Source organism: Hetaerina americana, unplaced genomic scaffold, assembly GCF_022747635.1.
Source record: "Hetaerina americana unplaced genomic scaffold, ioHetAmer1.1.p SCAF_144, whole genome shotgun sequence".
In the NCBI taxonomy this organism is placed as follows: domain Eukaryota; kingdom Metazoa; phylum Arthropoda; class Insecta; order Odonata; family Calopterygidae; genus Hetaerina; species Hetaerina americana.
This window is the reverse complement of record NW_027286559.1, coordinates 502,249-519,113: the sequence shown is the minus strand read 5'-3', so window position 1 is coordinate 519,113 and position 16,865 is coordinate 502,249. Positions and strand designations below refer to the sequence as shown.

General features: G+C 36.3%; 1 protein-coding gene across 3 annotated transcripts in view; it reads right to left on the bottom strand.

The window, feature by feature from the left end:
- Positions 1-16,865, bottom strand: part of nwk (nervous wreck) — a 265,155-nt gene that overhangs the window by 27,576 nt on the left and 220,714 nt on the right. For all 3 annotated transcript variants that reach the window (XM_071583676.1, XM_071583678.1, XM_071583677.1), the window contains 14 exons: positions 11,198-11,341; positions 10,913-10,998; positions 10,604-10,748; positions 10,270-10,406; positions 9,225-9,288; positions 8,385-8,513; positions 8,160-8,282; positions 7,505-7,771; positions 7,082-7,159; positions 6,777-6,926; positions 5,926-6,100; positions 4,910-5,199; positions 3,043-3,502; positions 589-839 (listed from right to left, as the gene is read on the bottom strand). In XM_071583676.1, coding sequence (XP_071439777.1) covers positions 589-839; positions 3,043-3,502; positions 4,910-5,199; positions 5,926-6,100; positions 6,777-6,926; positions 7,082-7,159; positions 7,505-7,771; positions 8,160-8,282; positions 8,385-8,513; positions 9,225-9,288; positions 10,270-10,406; positions 10,604-10,748; positions 10,913-10,998; positions 11,198-11,341 — 2,499 coding nt within the window. The remainder of the gene's footprint in view (positions 1-588; positions 840-3,042; positions 3,503-4,909; positions 5,200-5,925; positions 6,101-6,776; positions 6,927-7,081; positions 7,160-7,504; positions 7,772-8,159; positions 8,283-8,384; positions 8,514-9,224; positions 9,289-10,269; positions 10,407-10,603; positions 10,749-10,912; positions 10,999-11,197; positions 11,342-16,865) is intronic.

Sequence of the window (16,865 nt, the reverse complement as noted above, 5' to 3'; positions counted from 1 at the left end):
AAAATGTAACCTTTTTAAAGTTTATTGGCAATTGCACCATTTCTATTCTAGAAATATACAGGATCTGCCCCAAAAATAAGAATAATAAATTTGGGAAAAAAATTTATTGCAGATTGGAGTAAAAATTACTAAAAATTCTTCAAAATAGCACACTTGTGCCTTGACACACCGATGCCAATTCCTCTGTCGGTCGTGACATCTATGGGAACCTTGTCCAGGCACCTTGTAATGGCTTCTTTGGCATTATCTGGCATTCCAAAATGGTTGGCTTTCAAGCTCCTTTTTATTCTCGGGAACAAAAAGAAGTCCTGCGGCGGTGCCCCATTGGGGCTGTAGGTCACTTTCACTGCAGTCCAAGAGACCACTCAAGATTGCCACATAAGCAATGCCTTCTAATCTTCTGACAGCACTTTGGAGATAATCTTGGCACACACCTTTCTCATGGCTAAATCTTCTGTAAGAACGTAATGCACTATGGTTTTCCAAATATTGCACTCTTCTGCTAACATTCTGACACTGGGATCATCACTCTGCCTCATTGCTCATCTATTCACAAGAAAGTGGCCAAACCTAGGATGGTATAGTTACCTGTGGAGTTAAAGGCTCTCCATTAGGTCGACAAGGTTCCACAACAAGCGACGGGAAGAGTCCCTTCCTCCCATCAGGTGCCTCTCCTTCCCACCACCCATCATCCACCTCTTCGCCATCCTCTTCAGCAGCTGTTCCACTTTTCCTTATTATCCTCAAAATACATCCTTCAGGGAAAGTCAGCTCTTCAGGACAAGTGGCTTCGTAATCATACAGTGCTATGCAGTAATTTGGGGCATCTCCTCCCACACCTATAATGCAAAGAGCAAAAGTAATTCAATTGAATTGAAAAATTAATAAACTCTCATGCTCTTTTACCCCTGCATTCCATTCAATTGTAAATATTTTCATATAATTTCAGAGAACTAGTTTAACTATGGACCACTGCGAATCATGCTTTCCCTACAAGCTTATGTAGAATTTGAGAGGTAGGATCAGTTTCATAAACACTATTTTTTTGGTGGCATTTTAAATCTAGGAAATTCAGTTATTTCAAATGATGTATGTATGTTTTAAGAGTTTAATCAGAGTGATAAATATACCACTGAATAATTCTCGCATGATCCAACATCATAGATAGCATCATAGTCATTAGCTTCTGGCACCAAATTCTGAGAGCCACTTCCTTATGAAAGCACTAAATTATCAAATGCACCGATTTAGAAAACCCATAATACCATAAACATTTACTTTGATGATATATAAGCAATGGATCAGAATTAAATCTGAAGAATACCTTTTGTAATCCTACTTTCAGTCTAACTCCCACCCTACATTCTTGGAGGACAAGTCTTACCAACCCGACTGGCACCCAGGGGCCAGATGGGATACCATGTGGGATACCAGGAATTTTCCAGTAGGGATCATATGAAGGGCCGAAATAACTGACTTATCCCAATTTGTTCATATTGATTGAGGCATAGGCAACTCTCAAATAATTTTCTTGGCCTATTATGGTGGCCAGTCAACCCCTGTTGGCATCATGATTAGTGGATCACTACCACATATCTGTTACTATGATACTACAGCCAATGCATGCTTAGAGGTTCCACTACAGTAAACTGGGTAAGTTATCATTTAAGAGTATATCAGCTATAGGCAGTATTTAGGGTACCATTTTAATAAAATTGTATGTCTCAAGAGTATTGTATTTGAAGGGAAATGCTCATATTGCACAATTGCTGTTCAGTGTTGATTTAGTAGATCCAAAAAGATGGAAAATACAATGAATTATCTGAGAACCCCATCCCTGACATGCTGGCCACCTTGTGTCTAACATTGATCCTCATGTTCCTTCAAATAGGTTTGTATAATCTGTGGGCGTTATCTCATGTTCCTCAGGACATTGTGTAGGTCACAGAATTTCTGTGCAATTTTCATTGTTTCCACTACATGATAATTTTGATGAGCCTGTAATCTGAAAATCAGGCACTAAGTGATATGTTATGATGAAAAGTATTTTATAAATTCAGTACTTTTTCATTTATCACCAAGCCTTTCATCACAAACTAAGGTTAGTTAGTGGCTACTTATTATATGTTTACACCAAGATCATAATTTTGGATGTAACATTCACTACAATTTTGTTTTCATAAGCTATGTTTAAATAGTACTCAATGATTGGTGTTTATTAATGAAATGTGTTTAGGATCTTAAATGCAGACAAGCAAAGAAACAAACACTTGAGTCAAATCCACTGTTTACAAACTATCACCATTTAAGAAAAAAATCAATGTTGGCGGCATGTAAATAAGTTAAATTAATGTGATAACTTAATAGTTATTAAAGTTTGATTTCAGGGTTAACAAAAAGAGTGGTACATAATTTCTAGTTATATTTCCATTGCGATGAGCACACTCTCAACTGAGAGCCAAGCCGTAAAAGCAAAAGTAAAAGTGTGAAATATTAACCAGGAGGTTAAAATTACAATATTAAGCATATATTAGATCCATGGTATTTCGGAAATAAAATTATATTTTAAATATCATAGGATCTAGTCATCGCTGTCATTTTATTCTTTTTATTCTTGATATCACTAAAATTATCACGGCATTGGAAGTGAGATCTAATATTCCTAGGTTGTTCTTTTAATGATTTCAATTCTAATTGGTGTGGTAAAGTTCATACTCTAATCTGTTAGTATACAGGTAATTTCTGAATTAATATGCATCACAATGTATATAGGTTTGCTGGAATAGAATTAACAAAAGTGTATGGAAAACATATTTCAGGAGAAACATTAATGAAGGCTCAAGAGGGGCACTTGTTTAAACCTTTCCAGAGCCAGCTGAATAACCAACAGTTGTAAAAAACAATGAATAGTCTTTTATTTCATAATTTAACCACACATATATTGTTAAACATTTTTAAAATTTTATAGGGCAATAAGAGAGAAACTTGGTAATAAATATACATATGTATGTATGTATGCCTCATCTTTCATTGCAACATTACCATTGATACAAATGTTGGCAGGAGGTTGGAACCGTCTTGTGTGCACCTCTTCCTCAACAACCTTTGGGGGCTCCACTTCTTCCTCCTGCAATGGCACCATTGGCTGCGGACTCCCCTCAGACTTTTGGGCAGCCGTCGAGTCTTCCACATGGTAGTCCACAGATGAGAATGAGAACTGTGTGTGGAACCCTGCCCTGGCCCCCGCACTCCCCCCTCCACTGCTCCCCGCCCCCCCAGAGTCTCCACCCCCACTTCCCACTCCCCCATCGTCCAGGGCTGCCTCCAGGTAGTTCTGTGGTACGAGACCCTCCTCCCCCTGGTAATTCCTGGCTTTGACCCAACCATCCCCCTCCCCACCCATTCCCCCACCCTCCTCGTCATCATCATCCCCTCCTCCCCCGCCTATTATCACCTCCAATGCCTCTCCCTCAACTATGCTGAGTTCGTCAGGATTTTGAGCCTGGGGAGGAAAAGGAAACCCAGGAGATCAGCCTACATGCCATAATTCTGCATCAACGGAATCCAACATCCATTCATAAAACAAATCGCCCAAGTTTTCTGGATGTTTTTGGGAAATTGTTCCAGCTTTTCTGGAGTGTACAATATGGCACCGGAAGAATAATGCCAACTATGGTGAGGAAAGTAAAGACAAATTAGGAATTCATTTGCTGCACCAACTGATGAAAAACCTAAAAATCGCTCACAAGATGTTCATTGCAAGGCAAATATAAAGCTGAGAAATAACGCAACACATTTTTTATAAACAGAAAATATCACAAACAATCAAGAATTATAAGTGTATGGATGGTTTGAATATGTAATAAAAGTAAATATAGTGGTATCATCAAAATGCTTCTTTGAATCCATTTGGAGCTCCAAATGGTTTACATACAAGGAAATTTCTGTTTTAAAAAAATTTACAGACTTACATTGCAATATCTCATTGTGAGGACGTAACATTTCATTTTGAGGATAACATATTGAAGCTTTATCTTCATATTGTACCAATGCAGGGATTGGAATACAATAATAAAATGACCAATCCAGGCTTTCAATGGGGAAAGACTAAAAAATAAGTCAATAACGGTTGAAGTCTATCCTAATTAGTAAGCTATCCAAATGCTATTTCTCATTTGCAAACTCCTGAAACCCCAGAATTGGGTTTTAAATCATCATATGATAAGATTCAGTCGACATGACTGAAATGGTGTGGCTCTGTTTAAACTCTTGTTACACTATTTCTAGCAGTTTAACAGCAGTAATAATTGATGCTAATTTTTAAATATCCGTATACAATGAAATATTATTATCCCTGAATGAATTATGTGTTTTATAAATACTCTGCATTCTTTATTTACAATTATCATTAGCCACTGTTTTTATAGAAAAATTGCTTTAAAAATTCTTATAGCTCTCTTTTTGTAATAATGAAAGTGGAGGTTCTCGAATGAATTTGATCATCATTCAATTTTTTAAATTTTAACACTCAAAGAATCAGATCCTCATCAATCAGACCGAACTTACTTTTTTATATCCATATTGTGCAATGTATCATTATCATTAATTAATTATGAAATATCAGAATATGAATTTTGAAGGTTTCAAAAATAGAATCATGAAGAAGGAAGGATGAATCAGTTCTTTAAAATAATGTTTACGATTCATGAGGACAACTACAAATGGTGGACTAACTATGGGTTAGATGATGACATGGTGTCGGGTGGAGTGGATATTTGGTTTACAAATTGCAATTTAAGGGCTATTCTATTCTGCCGATAAATTTAAGTTGAATCCCAAGTCCACCCATCCCATCAGGAATGTGGAGGTTCCACGCTCAGTGCTATCCTGTGTATCACTCCATACTCACAGTGTACGAGTAAAGGGCAATGCATTTGTATGTCGTGCCCGGTGAGCGGCCTTGAGGAGCCTCCATTCCTTGCATCCGAAACTCTTCCTCAGCTGCTGTTGCAGCAAGGGCGGATGCAGAGGCTGCTGCTTCTCCCTCTGGACCCCAATCGACTTGTGTTGGGTCAACGTCCCAACCAGCGGTTGCTGCCGCAGCCATGTCCACAACGGATGCCGCTTGCTCGGTTACCTCTTCCTCATCTTCATCCTCATCTTCGACTATTTTTCCTTCCATTTCCTGGTCCATACTCACTGTAAAAGGAAGTTGGATAAAGCCTTCAATCAAAGATATTAATTAAAGGTGTACATGAATTTCAATTTGCATCCTAAAGTGCTCAATTTTCAGAAAATTATATCCATAGTTTTTTTTTTTTCACAAGTTCTCTTCATTTCAAATAAGTTCTAACGGTCTGAGGAAATTATGGCTGAGAAGGAAATGAGGATTCTTGGAATTAATGCCATTTGTGGATATGATGACTCCTTTTAATGATTCAGAGACTGCTTATGTGTTGGCCATTTGAATGTAGAGATTCTTAAGATTTTGTTCCATTTAGTGAATTTTGGCAAAAATATCTCTGAAAGTTGGTACATATTAAAAAGAAATAAATTTAAGATCAACAAAAAATTAAAACCAATTGTGAAAACTAAACAAGTTACAACTTTTAAATCTTATCTTTTAATTGTTTTTCTTGATTTACGTTCAGTAAATTTTTATCTTGTACATAATCTAATTCCTTTTGTAATTTGGTGGTAGATTTTTTTAGGATTGCTTGTTTCCAATTTAACAATTTACACAGAAATAAAAATATATTTTAAACATGCAATGCCTTTCAACATTTTCTCAAGCTAAAGAAAATTTTCCTTAGGTCCTAATATATTTGTGTTACTTGTTTGATTCAGGAATGGAATATATACATTTGGAGAAACCTCAAAATTTAAACTCCTCACTAATTTATTCCCTGCATACAATATACCAACCCCCTGTTTTCGTTTTTTTCTTTTGGCTTCCTTTGCCTCTCCTTGGCCCTTCATCCTCATCCTCATCGTCATAACTGTCTTTTTTCGCTGCTCCAGCTCCCCTCTCCACGGCTGTCACTTCTGATCCAGCATCATTGTAATCACTGTCGTAGAAAGAATCAGAGCTCACTGGTTCCTGGAATTCAAAATCAATCATAAAGATGAACTCAGTCCAACGTTATATTATTGTCATTCCTTAAAAGTGTTCAGTGGGATCTTATTGAAGTATGCTGGATGAAAAAAATGTAACTTAAGTGCAATGTTAAGTATGCCATTGATTTAATTGAAAATATAATCATTGAAAATAATAAATTTCACTGATGTTTGTTAAGCAAAAAATCATTGTTTTTTTATCAAAGGGTTTCCATTCTGTCCTCGCCTACCCACTATGCTATGATTTACCCCTCACTTAAAACTTCTTTTTGCAACTTGAAAAGTTACAATTTAACTATCACCAACTTTTTAAATGCCTTTACTGCCCAACCTTGAAGTCAGTGATATTTCTATGTGACAATAATTATTAGCACTTGACAAACATTGCAAAGGACAGTAATGGTGTTGTTAAAATTTTTGTCCATTTTTTATCACGATTCAATTTTCATAATAAATTACCTAATTGATAAATATGCGGGGAAAAAAAGGTTGTGGAATTTTACCCTAGCCAAATGATTGAAGATTTTTATAACCAATTAATTATTCCTATTGGTCACATTTATTTACCATTTACAGATTGAAATTTAAAATTATTATTTTGCTCTGTTTTCATGTGGAACTCACTTAATAGAAATCACTTAATTTCATGGGAAACTTACCCCAGTGGCATCAGTTCTAACAGAGAGTGAGCTGGCGGATCGAGGTATTTCTAGGACTCCAAGGGACTCCACATCTTGCAGCCATTCATCCACATTCACGCCCCCGGCACGCAGACATTCTATTCTTGCTTCGGCTTTCATTTTTGCAGTCTGTAACAAATAGTCAACAATGTAACTACACAATTAGGAATCATGACACCAAGGAATCATGAAAAGTATTAGAAATCACTTAGTTATAAAAAGATTCTGGTGTTTACTCAAGCTACCGAGTATGCAACCACAGTTATGAAAATCAGCCCACTAACCTCCGACCTCCTTAATGATTGTCTTAAGTCATCTATTTTGGTGTCTAGATCTGGTCCATTGGGGTCATTGGGGTCAGTCTAAATGGATAAAAACAAAAGAGTTAGTAAATGAATGCTGGTGCATGGTTTGTGCAGTTGAAACCCATACCAGAAGTCATACTCCATTACATAAGTAGATATATTAATAACATTCTTAAGTTGATGCTTACAATTGAGGAAGAAAAGTATGTAATACCATTAATGAACTAAATGTAGCAAGATAAACTGCAAATAGGCTGCAAGGCAAAACTGAAAACTAAATATTAAATTCATTAATTTACTCCAAGTAAAACTTAGCATTTTTTGCAATGAGCACATAAAGGACACAAGTTAGATTTAAATGCATTATATTCCAAGCAGTGAAATCAAGAAGTCAGCATTAACCTTTTGTCCAGAATCTCTGAGAGCTTGCAATGCATTCAGTTTCCTTATTCCTTCCCGTAAAGTAGTTGTTTCCCTGCCAATTCGTGTTGCCCAGCGACGAGCTTCTTTAGCCAGGCCGGCTGTATCACCACTCGATGAACCTCCAGTTTCCAAAGGTGTAACTGTACTAACAGGGTCATCATCACAAGGCTCAAACTGGTATTGTATATGTTGCTTTAATGATGGTGAAAACAAGTATAAACACTGAATATTATAATCCCTGGTTAACTGGAAAAGATAGGAAAGAAAATCACTTATAAGGAGTGGCTCACAACAATTCGAAAATATGTAATTATTCTAATTTAATTAATCATGTTGTGTCAGTTCAACTGAAAGTAGAACTGAATCAAGGACACCACGGATTTGTAGCTCACTATCAACAGTCTTTACATGAAAGGCAATAATGAAATAATTCTATATCTATGCACAATTCAGGACACTGTTGGGTGACATAATGGCAACATTATCATATTCAGTTCAAAATAAAATTAGTTGAGCAGGAAAAGAGAATTCACATGGAAATTGAACTGAAATTCCCCAAAAATACAGAGTTAAAAAATTTAATTAGGTTTACCAATCATAGAGAAAAATGATCCTTAGCTAGTCCTAGTCATACCTGCATTGCTTGATCTTTAATGCGACCATAAGATGTCTGCATTGCATGGCACGTTAAAAGTTCTGTTCTCCCAATTAAGGTGAGATATTCTGCTACTCTTTCATAAACACCAGCTTCCATAGTCTATATGAATAAAGGAATAGGGCAACATTTAGGGTTGGTGTGATTCATATTTTTAATGTGAATGGAATTATTTTCCACTCTAATTATTTTGTTGGAACTTACAGTTATGGCATTTTGCAAGTCAACTACAAAATATCTATTTTGGTGAGCGTTCGTTGCAGCAAGTGACAGAAGGTAATCATTCCTGGCTCCTGTAGATTTTTGATCCGATGCATCTCTTTTTGATGAAATCTAAAACAGTAGCAAGAAGTTTGTCACAGAAAACCCACTGCAATGTTAACTCCTAGTTACAATTGCACCCAACAGATTTAGATGATGACATTTATCAAAACTCAACAAGTAATTGCAAATTCCGAGAAACTGAAGGAGATTCCGCAACAGTAACTTTTAACAAAGTTATCTGCTAATATGCATATTGGTTGTTGCATTGAAAAGTAATTGCAAACTTAAAAAAATGCCAAAATTGGGTTTGCCCTCTGACACCGCACTTTTTGAATCATACCATAAAGGGGAAAGAATTACACAGTAAATTTTGGAGTTTATTGAACATCTCAATCAAATATTGAAAATCATAGTTTGTAAAATGAATAAAAGATATGTCTCTGATTACTATCATAAGTTTCACCATTTTAGGCTCTATGGTGAGATTCAAAATATTGAATTATTATTATTAGATAATTAAATATACTAGGTATTCATTTAAACATTTTTCATTTAAGGTGGCATAAAATTATCATACTTTTTACGTTAACTCCACATGAAATCAGTCTCAAATAAATCTCACTTATTTCCAACAATTTTTGCATAACATTTTCACAAGACACTTTCACAGAATGTTTTAAATTAATAGCTCAGCTAACAATTGATGTTATTGAAATAGAATTTGTTTGACTGGATTTGTATTGGAATAAACATTTCAAAAAGAAGCCATAGGTTACTTACTTTAGCACTATTCTTTTGTAATGAAGTGATGGATTGGAAAAATGACCCTTTCTTTTTCTTCAGTCTTACACAAAGAAAATATGGAAAAGAGAATCAGCAAAAAAAATTATTAACAACTTTTATACACATTTGTATTGCTATGTAGCACTATTCACTGGAAAAATAGTTTGTTTCTGTCTTTACTATTTGTGTTTAAATATTTGGCTATGATAAGTAGAAATGTAAACTTGAGAGTATACTACCATCAAATGTCAAAATCATTATTAAATTGTGGGCTAAAAACATCTAATTTGACTGGATGAAATGGATAATGTAAGCATCAGAAATGCTAAATATTAATTGTACTGACCAAATGACTTTTTTTTAATTTTTTAAGACTAAAGGATTTTTTAGGATTCATAATTTTTTTAGGAAATGGACAGTCATGACCTATCAGGAAATTTGATTACAAAATTGACAACAATGCAAATTTCAAAAACAAAATGCCATTCTTAATTAGGAACAGTCATTTGAAAGTAAATGAATCTCCTTTATGACATAAATAATTATTTAGAGATGAAAAAATAACTGAGTTTTCATAAATAATTTTTTCCTTCAGCTGAGCAGGTAACCAGCTTGCCATTAGTTCATTTTTTCAGATTATCTGAACCACTGAGCGCCATAAAAATGCACTTTTACAGAAGAGAGTCAAGTTACCAGAAACCTTCAGTACTATTTTATATAAGGTATGGGTTGAATCTATTAATCCATAAGTACTATACCAGATAAGTACTTTTGCCATTTTAAACTCAAATCAAAATTACAAGCTTGCATTCCATTTGATGTAATAAAAGAATTTTTTACTGATAAAGGCTAATTTTTACAATAATGGCTACTTAAGAAATCTAAAAGGATTGTCATAACAACCTTACATATGAATTATTTTGGTTAGTTATTGAAGATTAATTCCTTGTGGAAAATTGAAAACATCTTCCTACCCCACCAATTATTTGATTTTTATCTAATAAATTTATGAGATTAAAACATAAAAACATCCTCAACATACTTCTCTTCAATGTCCTTTGCACGGTCTCTAACATCATGGGCACAATGTTCTTCATCAAAATATACTTTTTTATTTTTATCCAGCTCTTGCACACATAACTGTAGCTCCTTTTGAACAATTGCTAATTGATCCAGACACTGCAGCAAAAAATGCGAAATTACACATTTCAGTAATGGTAAATAAAATTGAACCATTTTTAGAACATTAATTAATTTAACTACTTGGAAAAAAACAAACCATTTTGATGGAAAGTGACTTTTGTAAGCAGTTTATGCCAAAAGAAATGTGAACAGTTTTTACAGTTTATTTGCTGACTAATGTCAATGAAACTCACTTTTTTCGAATTCGATATTTTATGTTGCCGCAAGACTTTCGCATCATCTGCAACCTGCTGCTGGAACACCTCGACCGCTGCTAACCGGGCTCTAGATAGCCTCTCATTTTCTTCCAGCACTGTTCTCCATACACTCCACATGTTCCTGAGGCACATCAAACGATCAAGTCAAAATAAACCCTTGAAATATATAACACTGAACTTTGGCTAAATAATTCTTACAATGTGAGAATTTTGTACCGATTGCTTCAAGAGGAAAAGAGGAGGAAAAATCAAAGAAGTGAAAACTTATTTATGAGTTAAACCCACCATTTTTCTTCTCCGCCATCCCCTTTTATGTCTGGTACATTAGGTATCTTTTTATTTAAATAAACAGATGAAATCTTCAACAGTGCCTAAATGAAAAAAAATATTATGCTTTGGGTATTTAGTATTATTAAATTACATAACTGGATGTAAAGCAATAAATTTATCCATCATGTCTAATCAAAGATATATTAATCATTTAAAGCATGCATTTGCTGACAAAACTACCGATTAATAGTACGACAATGATAGTGGAAAATTACGAATGTTTTAAAAAAATCTTGTTACCTCGGCATAACTTCTTTCGATGGCAGATCTTTTTACAACAAAAGTCCGAATGTCTTCCAGTAACTCACATTCATATTGGTTCTTTGCTTGTAATTTTGCCACTTGCTCAGCATGAAGAGTCTTGAGGAACTTTGCATAGTTGCCCTATAAAAAAATCAATCATTACTTAATGTCCAAAATAGTCAAGAATAATCAATGCTAAACTATATAATTAATTATGATTTTATGAACAAAATAATTTTTCAGCTGTGAAAAATTTCACCTGGGAAATCGCAAAGGTGATTATTACAAGATTTTATTATCTTGATCTAACTTTTCCCGATGCATTCAGATATAAATGCAGCAACACTCCTTAGAATAGTGAAGGGGTATATCAAATGAACGAATACTATCGATATATGTACTCATTTCTCTGTCAATATTTAACCATATCAGTGTATGTATGTAATTATACAACTCTTTCACTGTTTCCAGCAATAGTTACGGTGCAATTCCATTTATGCATCTGATTTTGTTGGATAATTATTAATTCACTGCACATTAAATTGCAATGCTATGATATATCTCAGAATTTTCCATTCGCCCACATGAAGGGAAATATTCAGGAAGATAGATCAACTTTATTATACTCATATTGATTGTATCATATATATTTGACGAATGAAGTTTGGAAAATAGTAGAGGCCGATGAATATTTAGTAATCATCCAAATAGTACAAGTCATGTGATCAAACTGAGCGACTAAAGCTATTAAATGTTTTCATATGGATGGCCACCTTGAATTGTCCTCACGGGCAAACAGGCTATATACGTGGTGATAATAATGGCTCATTCGTGATTTCAATCATAAATTCTTCCAAATTCCGCGAGCCACCGTTTACACTGATTAAATTTCACTCAATGCCCAAACAAACCTCAAACCCCGTAAATATGAACGACACGCTTTACTTGGATGTTAAGCGGGAGACCGCGCAGCGCAGGAATTCACGTCGAAAGACTAAACGAGTGAAAGGGGTTTAAGCATCATTATCGGGGTAGGTGAAGATCTTGATTAAAATAGTTGGATGGAAAACAACTAGTGGAGTTGGATCATTAAATTGGTTTTTACCTCTCACAACACTTTGAATATTTCCGCCTGCCTTAAGGTAGTGGAATGAGGTTGAATATAACGGAACTTTCCCAGCTTCCCAAACTCACGTCGGCTGAAAGATATGGTGCATTCGCTTCTTTCTAGTAATCTTCCTTCGTCGGCCGTTTGTGTATCCTTATAAAAGACATCATTTGAATGGATTTGTTCACCAATGCCCATGAAATCTTGAATGACTTGAAAAAGATTACGAATATGGCATCATTTTAAATTTTTTTCACAACTATTTAAAAACCGAGTGCGCACGGAATAAAAGAATAGCGAATACAAATGTATAGCAATACAGTTTTACGATGGAATAAGAATTCTCAATTAATATGTAGAATATCCGCCGTAAATGGGAGAAATACTGGGAGGAACCTGTAATGGACAAGATACGAGTAACTATGAGGAGAAAGTTCAAAATAAGCCTGTTTTCAATGAGCAACATTAAACAAATGGCGGCTTTGCAATAATGAGGGATATCCGTATCGGTGGATATTGCGCAAGATAAGTCACGAAGAATCGAAATGGGTAGACTAGGACGATAAAACGAAACGACAGTTGAGCAAGGATTTTTGCATCAGTCAAGTGAACCATATTTTCAAAGCATGTGGATATGAATAATTTTCTCAGTGATAAACATGAAATTGGACAGCAGATGAAATGTTAGACATACCTGAAAAGGGAATGTTCCATATTCTCCTCAGAAATTGAGCTGGTATTCAAGCCTTAACAGTGATATACACGAGATTTACCGACACTGATGTTAAAAATAATTAGGAATCAGGGCTTGGGCCTTTTAAACTCTCTGGATACTTCCACTAATGTTCTTATTGCCCTCTTGTTCATCACAACGCACGAGAAAAGCGATCCAAGCGATCGAGAAAATGAAATATCCTCACGCTCACATTGACTTCTCTCGGCATCATTTAAAGGATCTCTCTTTGCCATCATTACATTTCTTCGAAATCTGTAGCGTAGATCCATAATTGTAAATCTAAATGACTACAATCACCTACGAGTCATACAGAGGAAGCTTTCGGAATATTCAGGAAAATTGCTAAACTTGGAGAGTGTAGTTGAGATCGAGTTGAAAAGTTAAACATTTTACTTATCGTGTTCATTTTATCTTTTTTCGATTCCCCTAACTTCGCTCGTTATACTCCACGGATGTTTATGGGTCAAGCCAAGGACTGCGGCATTGAAATACGCGGGAGGGAGGGAAAATTGGGACTAATGGAAGGGCCCGGGAAGAGAGAATTAGGGGGGATAAAGATCACGTGACCGCTCGGGTATAACTACCCCAGAAACCTTTAAGGATCTTGCTGAGACATATGACCTAACAGCCCTCGCATTCCACGGTTCCCGGCCTCGCCGCATACTCTCGACAGTCAGCTTTTGTAAGTCGCGTGAGACCCTTTCACGTTCTCCACGGAGGATTTCCCAGGAAGGGATTTCCACACCCAGCTTCACCTTCGTCCATTTCATTGAATTCGGATCAAACTTCCACGGGGGTCTTATTGGGACAGGTTCTTCAGAAGCTCTTGTTCCTCCCATGTCGTATATCTCCACAATTCAACAGGAAGCTTTTTTCTAACTTATAATTCTTTCTGAATGATTTGTATTTTTTACTATTCCTTCAGGCATTAAATAGTGGTCCAAGGTAGAATTTCATGGAAGTGGAAACTAACTGCACTTCTAAGCCTCACCTAACTGTCGCTGAGCACCGTTATACTCAGCACTGCAATGAACGAATTTTAAACTCCAAACACTTTTTTCCTCCCTCGACCTAACTAGCATTCCCCCTCCCCACCATCGCAGTCGCCAACACACCATTGACACTCACTCATTATATCCCAAACCACTTGCTGCATCTTCTTTGAGTATCACCCAACCACCTTCTCCCTTTCCCGAACGTGCCCGGACACTTCCTCGTTTGCTTTTTGCCTTTTTCGCCCTTCTCCACAACCTCGTCTCAAAAGCTTACAATATACGCTTATTAAATTGTCTTTCCGAGTCATGCAAAACTAATAAAAGCCAAATTTTTCACTATTATTTTATTTATAACTTAACTCAACGTGCTAGATCCATTCTAATATCTACTTTGTCTATTATCTCAAGATTTGTCGAATAGAAATTTCAGCACTGGCCACACTACCTCTTGGTGGAAAATTGCACAATTCTTAGTTTCTCGGTGAAGTTTTAGAATAATTGTACGTCTTTCAATGCATTTATCAAATCTGTGAGTTCAATAAGATGTGCATATAATGTGGTACAGCATAAAAAAGTGTTATGTGAACAGTACACATTTTTTTATATGCATCCTATTATCATCTTAGCCATTCCAATGTATATTTATGCTCCCTATACTTAATCTAGTATGCATATCATCGCTATTAAAAAAATGGCTTAGAGCAATCATCCAAGCTGTATTAAGTATCTACGAATCTTTTTATTCCTTGCGCTGATATAGCCCTCTATTTTCCTCTTGTAACTCCTCCTCCGCAGTTTCCCCTTTCATGATCCATTCAATCACTACCATCGTTAAATTGATTTGAACTCCTGATACGGCCAAGTAGTTTAATTTCTCTGTTTGAAAATACACAACCATAATCTTATGATTCATCGTCCACAGAATTCGGCGTGCCAATCTTTTCTCCGCTTTTGATTGACCGCCTTTTAACATTTCTAGATCTCGTTTACTGCTCTCCCAATTCCGTATCCATTAAATGTCGAGGGCGATCGAGCGCTGACGTCGATTGAGGATAATGGCCTCTCTAATTATTGCTCGTCATTCAAGTTACTTATTGTTGCGTAACTTATTCACGATTATGCTATAGCGTGCAGCCAGATTTTCAGTTGACTCAGCTGAGAACTAGGCGAAGCGCGGAAGATTGATTCAATTTGCTTTTTCCATCTAACTTCTCCAGGTTTACAAATTCTGATCGGTTGATTTCATGATGTTTACACCGTTGCTAATTAAAGAAGGAAAGAGGAGCGAACTCTCTTCATGACCCGAAAATGTCTGTATGATTTCAACCCTCTTCAATGTTTTGAAATTATGCGTAGTGCACTTGGTGTGCATTTATGATGACCCTTGAATAACATTAGAGCTCATGAAATGCGTAAAGTTATGAAAAATAGAATTTTTTAGGAAGTTAAGGAATGAAAATCCTTACGGAGATCAGCACGGATTTTATTCGTGCGATAAAAGGCATAATTGAAAGTAGAGCGGGTTTGCGGGGCATGAGAGTGCAAAGAACCTATTGCAATTTCGGGAACCGTCCAAAAAATACGCTTTTGTCTTTCGTCTCCTTTTTTCTATGGGGCGAGTTCCCAGAAAGAGAGCATCGAAAAACGCTGGAAAGCAGCGCCTCTACATTTCGTTTCACTCACCGATAACAATCGTTACCGCTCGGAACGCCAGTGCTGACGTGTTTTAACCCCGTTTCGTATTTTTACGGCAGCAAAAAAAATCGGAAAACGAAAAATCAAATCGGGCGAGACATCGATAAATGCACGCTCGATGACCCGAAGCTCATCATAAACATCACTCACACCATATCCTTCGATTCCCGGTGTTCCCCCCCCCCTAATCAGATCACTTAAGCTGCCAGCCGAAGGTTGATACAACGCTTGGCGTGGCGCTCTGTCCCACAGCATTCTAATTTCCCGCTTCCGACATAATATACTCCTCACACTCAAGGGGACACTGATGAAAGATTATCAGAATTTATTTGATCATTAAATGCGTTCTAGAGGCGTATAAAATGTGTCCGCTGGACAGACATTTGTATTCGCGAGAAACAACCGGGGAAGGGAATATGTATCCATCGAGTAGCAAGGAGACATATCCGTTCCTAGAAGATACTCTTACCAGCCAGTTAAAAAGCCCTGGAAATTTGCGAACATGGAGTCCGATGATGGTCATGAACGGCATAAAACGTTTCAATTACCTGCGCAATGATTTTTTTCCCTCTAAGTGAGACTAAAAATGTTCTCGATCTGACATCAATGGTTTGGTTGATATGAGAGAGGATGATAGCGGGGTCACTGGTAACATTTCAGTGTCCCGGGGCAGGTGAAATGACCAGGGTTCTTCAGTGTTGATGTGGCAGGGCTATCTCGAGGGATAGCAGATATTCAAAATTAGTTTACAATTAGGATGTTAATTTTGAATTTCATTGTGGCGAAAAATAGACTGCGTGGTACCCATGGCCTCCCTATTTCAGATCCCCCTATAAGTATATCTTGCGAGCAGAACACTTTAGCTCACTTAATAAACCGAGGGCATTGTTCAAACCGCAGGCCATGCAGGCAGAATAGACCACTAAAATAAAAAGAGAGAGGTCCTTGGTGAAAAATTCATCTCACGCGAGAAGAGAAACGAACCTTATGTGTTTCGATTCTCTGAGATACAAGTCAATTTCATAGTCCCATAAAAAGGGTTATAAAGAAAATAAAAAATATCCATCGTGGTTTTCAGAGAGATTTGTTGCTAAGGAAGGGGTTATATCAGCAAATAAGAAGAACTAGAAA